This window comes from Rutidosis leptorrhynchoides, chromosome 9 (genome assembly GCF_046630445.1).
Source record: "Rutidosis leptorrhynchoides isolate AG116_Rl617_1_P2 chromosome 9, CSIRO_AGI_Rlap_v1, whole genome shotgun sequence".
NCBI classification, from domain to species: Eukaryota; Viridiplantae; Streptophyta; class Magnoliopsida; order Asterales; family Asteraceae; genus Rutidosis; species Rutidosis leptorrhynchoides.
The window spans coordinates 327,167,501-327,174,320 of NC_092341.1; the positions used below are offsets into that span (position 1 = coordinate 327,167,501).

Consider the following 6,820-nt stretch of genomic DNA (forward strand, 5'->3'; position numbering starts at 1 on the left):
TTTGTTCTAGAACATTTTATCTGCTACTACTTTTTTATATTTTGGCTTTCCTCAGTAGTAACCTTTCATATATCTATATTAAATTGAATTTTCCATAAAAGTTTCCTTTGGTAACATTTAAATATCATTAAGCTAGAAGAAAAGACGCTACTACAACATTAAGTTTATCGGATAATGTTTTAGGACAACGGTATGTCTAGGGATGGCAATGGATGTTTCATCCATGGACATCCACCCGATCCGATCCATTTATAATAGATATGGATGATATAAATGGGCGATTAACTTAACGGATATAGATATGGATATGGATGATTATATCCACCCGATCCGATCCATTTATAATAGATATGGATGATATAAATGGGCGATTAACTTAACGGATATAGATATGGATATGGATGATCTATATATTTTGTGAATCGGATATGAGTGACAATTTATCATCCACGGATATATCCATTAACACCCGAAATACATCTATATATACATATATTCGTACTAAAATATATGCATATACATCTATAATCGATATACATATACATATAACCTACAATGTTTTAAATTATTAACAAAAATAACGGTTGTGATAGTCATAATTATTAAATTATTACTAACAATATTCAAAGTTATAAATATTTAGATTAGTTTAAACGTATATTTACTTATATTACGGATTATAACGTATTTTGTTCAATTAAATTCACAATAGGCGACAAATTACAATCAAAACATGTGTAAACATAAAGATTTAATATTTACATTTGTTATAATCTATGTTAATTTGATAAAATCGTCGTTAGATTAACATTTCATTTTATATCTAACGGATCTCCATTAATCCGCTTAATCCATCGGAATGGATATGTATATGGATATGAATGTGCAAAACTTAAATGAATATGAATTATGGATATGACATTATCCGATCCATATCTGATTCATTGTCATCCCTATTTATGTCTATCCGATAACGTTTTTGATCTTTAAAAAACCCTATAAGAGGGTTAGTAAATTTTACTCGGATAACCTAATCAAGTTTTATTTACCCTTTTTTATCATTTCGTTAGTCATTCAATAATATGCTACTGTAAGTATGTAAACATTACGAGAACATATAATCATTTGTGCAACTAATAATGTATATTTTATCCACTATTTTATGTTAGACGTAGGAACTAATTGTGTAAATATTTTAGAGTTTTTCTAAAGATAGCCCTAAAGCTATCTTTAAAATTTTCGGACACGCATTATTTACTTGTACCATGCATATAATCACTCCACTAATTTACTATAACTACTCCACTAACTAAATAGTACCATCTTATATTACATTAAATATATCTTAAAGATAGCCTTAGAACTATCATTAAAAAAAAAAAATTTAATATTTTAATATAAAGTTGAAGCTTTAAAATCTTTTCATCTGTTTACCTAAAAAAATCTCATCACCATTACTAGTTAGTAGCACATGCATATTATTATAAAAAAGCCTAATTTTGATTATCTATAAGAATTGTTTATTTATTTGTTGTAAAATTTGACCGAGTTTACATCTAGCTCGATCTGGAATTTGTGGGAATGCCGACGTAAGGACTAGCACGCAATATTATCTTTATCTATTTAAAGTGTTTGATTGGCTAATATTTTCACATTATGTGACATCAGAAATAGATAGATGCTGATGTCACATGACACTATCTTCATTCCTTTCAAACTCTACCTTATTTTCTAGTAACCAAGTATTACTCTTCATTGTTATCTCAATAGTTCAATAGTTCAGTATTATCTTTTAAAATATTTTAAATTAATAATCTACTTTCATATATAGATAAAAACAAAAGAATAATAAAATGAATTTTCTTTATGTCTTTAACTTCTGCATATAAAACAAAAAGAAAGATAAAAATTGAAGAGTAAATTGTAAAATAAATAAAATATATATGTAACAGTAACTTTTTCTTAAACTATGTTTTTTTTGTCAGTGAACTATTAATATGAGACGGAGGAGAATTTTGTAATTTTGTTTCATAACCATCATTTAAGGATACCATATAAACATTTAATGGCACCATATAAACGGGAATATGATTATTATAACAACAAAACTAATTTAAACCGTCTTTACACGAGGGTAATTAATTATGAGATTTGTTATCTCATATTCTAAAAGCATAAGTTAAGAATTATTAGTTTCAGTAAAACTTTCCATGTATAGCCATCACTAGATAGCTCAGTGATTGAGGCCCCGAGTTTCTTGCAAAAGGTTCTATGATCGAATTATAGATTTCTATTAATTAGTACTCACTCCGTCCCACAAAAATTGTCAACTTTTTTGTTTTGGTTTGTTCCAAAATTATTGTTCATTTCTCTAAATAACAATTAAATATCATTAAAATTTCAATTATGTCCTTTTTAATTTCGGTAATTTAACTTTAAATATATCAATTAATTTATTAGTTATTATTTATAACTACATTAAATGAAGAGCAAATTAGACAATTCATTATTATATTTTAAATCTAATAAAAGGTCAACTTAGACTATTTGTTTAGGACAAAGGGAGTATGATTTACTAATATGAAAATTTAGCATCATTTACTACTCTTAACGTATGGCTTATGTCCTTACAACATAATTTAAATAATCCCTTAATTTTTTTTATTTTTATTTTTGCCAAAATAATCCCTTAATAATAAAAGATCTTAGCACGTTTTGATTGTACTTGTATAATATAATATTTATCTATAAAATTCAATCATTATAATAAAATGAATTATTTAAAATAACTTGATTACATTTAAACACGAATGATTACAATATATATATATATATATATATATATATATATATATATATATATATATATATATATATATATATATATATATATATATATATATATATATATATATATATATATATATATATAATAAAATTCACATCTTAAACATATAATTTTAAGATTATTAATTATTGCATGTTACTATGTTAGTGTATCAAAAAATACATATAAAAATGATAAACGTAGCATAAAGGCTATGTTTAAGTATACCATATATATAACTCAAAATTCGCTATGAATAAATATTAATTTAATATCAAAATTATATAAGGAAAAGCCAATAACAAAAAGATTGTTTATACTCTGTAATTAATTAAACATTGCTTGTAAACTCAAATATAGTACGCTTATATTAGCCGTAAGGGCTATGTTTGTTGAACATTATCATTTTTTTTTTTTTTTGAAAAATGTTAATGTAGCCTTAAGGGCTATATTTAAGCATAACATATATAGTCAAATTATATATATAACTCAAATTCGCATTGCATAAATATTAATATTAAAATTATATAAGAAAAGTCGATAATAAAAGAAAATATTTTTACTTTGTAATTAATTAAACAATATTTGTAAACTAAAATATGGTATTATTATACTTAGTTGTAAGGATTACGTTTAACATTCTCGAAAATCAAGTATAATAAATATCATTCATGATATATATATATCTCCAAAATATAACTTGGGAGGTTCAATACAAAAAAAATAAAATAAAAATACAGAACGTATCAGAATCAATTGTCCTAAATGGTTCACAAATGTTCATATTATTTCTTAACCGTTTTAGTGTTCTTATGCATAATATCGGCTCTACTTTTGAGTCAACAGCAAGCGTCGATTTATTAGCGTCTTGACTGCGGTTAGAGCCTAAATTGAATTCTAGGCAGGATTTAAAACCCATGGAAATTTGATTCTACCATTTTCATGGCGTTTAAATTTTATTTTTAATTTTATTTTACTATTTTTTTTGTTTAAAAATTTCATTATTGGCCGGAGGTCCACTCGAAAACACTTTCTTTATCCGTCGAATAGAGAGAGGGATGAATTTGTCTACTTTTGAGAGTGTTTCACTCTAGGTAGATAAATGATTTGTTTTTATTCTTGGATAGGGAAAGATTGTCTACATCTCACCTCTCACATACATCACCTATGTTATATTGGGTTTTGTTGTTGTTGTAATAGGATAGTGGTATAAAACGTTAAAATGTTTGTACTTGTGCATAGTGTTTTTAGCAAATTCTTTTAAGTGATTATATGCATAGAACTTTTGTGTATTTTTAATATCCACATCATCAAATGACGGCATATGATAGAACACGCGTTGACATCATCTCGAATTATTTAAATATATTATAATCTTTAAAATTATTGACTCCCTATGGTTCAAAAGTCATGTTTGGTTACAAATTCAAAACCTTACTTCACGAATCTTATTATTATTATTATTATTTTTTGTTTATTTTACATCTATACGTCACGAATCTTATTACCACACATTTTTTTTTCCATGATAACGCGAATTTTATAAAAAAAGACATTTTCCTCTGAAGATAAAAGAATCCAAGACAACGTTATGTTACATATTATTATTTCTAATTGAACTGATATTGATGATTGGCCATAGCTTTGAAATTTTGGGGTTCGATATTTCATATCATAATCCTCAATAAGTCCATAACAAATGTGCATTACTAGATTGTAGAGTACAATCTATTTCTATTAATGTACATTTATGTTGGATTTATAAAAAAAATAATATGAAAATGTCACTACGTATAGATGTTGGTTGACTTGTCGATATTTGAACCTTTTAAATATCATAATCTTTAATAAATCCATAACAAATGTGCATTACTAGATTGTACAATATAATCCAATATAATCCTGTAATGTACATTTATATTGGATCTATAAAAAAAATTGAAATTGTCACCATGTATAGATGTTGATTTACTTGTCTACATCTTAACATTTTAATGGTTGAATATTCAGAGAATACATAAGTGATTATTGTATTGCGGTACGAGATTTGGGAATGAGAATACTCGAATTCATATCGGAAAGCTTAGGCTTACAGAAAGATCGAATCAAAACGATATTAGGTGACCAAGGACAACACATGGCCATCAACCATTATCCTGTGTGCCCTCAACCGGAGCTAACTTACGGATTGCCCGGTCATACGGACCCTAATGCACTGACTATCCTACTTCAAGACACACTTGTGTCCGGTCTTCAAGTTCTTAAAGATGGCAAATGGTTAGGCATAAAACCACACCCAAATGCATTTGTCATCAACATTGGTGACCAATTGGAGGTACTTAACTTCATGTGTTCTATTTTGTTGGATCATCCTATATTTTTAAAGGGTGTTTGTGATTTGCTTATTTGAAGTGCTTATATGTTTCTTATTTATTTTGACAACAGATAATAAACGGATAATTTTATACACACTCACTAAAATAATAACTAAATAGCCAAAAATGTTTTATCTAATATCTAATATGCTTATTCAAGTAGATATAAGTACTTAAGATAAACAATAACAAACACCCGCATAGTTAATACTTCACGCTTCAAAATAAGTATTTACGTTTTCATTTTAGTTTGTCGAAATATAGGTTTTCACTTTCTCATGATAACATAATGGTTCGGTTTCATATATTCTTGGTCCGAGGTTTAAACTCAATAGTAGCATATCTTTGAGTCGTTATGACACATACATCTTAACAAAATAAATATTTTCTCGGAGATTATGAACAGAAAAACCGTGTTCGTTTACCCATTTACCTTTTTACCCTTACATTTTTACCACTAAAGTCTATGCTGGTTAAAGAGAAATTTGACTCTTAATTTTTTATTTTATTTATATTTTACTAAAAACGGTATGTTATACATCAATGAGAAATTTATTCCGAGGCTATGCAGTGTTTATATAAAAAGATAATGAAGATGTTTATCAACGTTATACACATTATCTTTATCTAACAAGATAAACATATTTATAATTTCTTGTTGGTATTGTTGACATGCGCAACTTTAACCCTTCTGATTCCACCTATCGTTACACAAATGCAAATTTTAAATACGTAATAGCTTATATTTTTTCTTTTTCTTTTTAGGCCGTGAGTAACGGTGAATATAAGAGTGTATGGCATCGTGCTGTTGTGAACTCAGACAAACCGAGAATGTCGATAGCTTCATTTTTATGTCCTTGTAATGACTCCGTCCTTAGTGCTCCCGAAGAACTTATAAAAAACGGATCAACACCCGTTTTTAGAAGCTTTACTTACACTGAATACTACAAGAAATTTTGGAGTCGAGATCTTGAAAAAGAAAATTGCTTAGAATTTTTCAAGAACTAGCTTCATTTTCTTCGAATCGTATATGCCAAAATTAATCAATCATTTATATCCTATAGTCTGTTGATCAATTTATGTGTTAGATTTCCTTATACCTTGAATAAAGGATAGTAAAAGATAAAAGATGGTTATTATATATATATTTTTTTTGAATGACACACTCATTCAATTGTTTATAGACTCGAACTTACTATTAACGATATCTTGGTGACAAAGTAACTACGTTTTCTTTTTGAGCAAGCTAGGTGTAATTATAGACAGAATTTGTTCCCTTGTATATTTATTTGAGTCTTTCTTTAATTCCTTGTAATCTATAAATATATGAAAGATAATCCCTAAAAGGGTGTGGGATTTTAACCCTAATATGGTATCAGACTAACTCTACCTCCTTCTCTCTTTTTTTTCCTGCCGCTATTTTTCTTTTTTTTTCTGATCGACTATGGCTTCTTCACAACCATCAGATGGTACTCTTCCTCTTAATACCGTGCTACATATGTTAACCATAAAGCTCTCCTCTTCCAATTATTTGCTATGGAGAAATCAAATAAACCCTCTTCTCTCCTATCAAAAATTAACAGGCTATATTGATGGGACTATTATTCGACCTGCTGAT

The 6,820-nt window shown here is 27.3% G+C and overlaps 1 protein-coding gene across 1 annotated transcript in view; it reads left to right on the forward strand.

The window, feature by feature from the left end:
* Positions 1–6,347, forward strand: part of LOC139865868 (protein DOWNY MILDEW RESISTANCE 6) — an 11,710-nt gene extending 5,363 nt beyond the window's left edge. Inside the window, exons 3-4 of the mRNA XM_071853970.1 lie at positions 4,838–5,162; positions 5,968–6,347. Of these exons, the coding sequence (XP_071710071.1) occupies positions 4,838–5,162; positions 5,968–6,210 (568 nt within the window). The 3' untranslated portion in view covers positions 6,211–6,347. The remainder of the gene's footprint in view (positions 1–4,837; positions 5,163–5,967) is intronic.
* Positions 6,348–6,820: the final 473 nt, after the last annotated feature.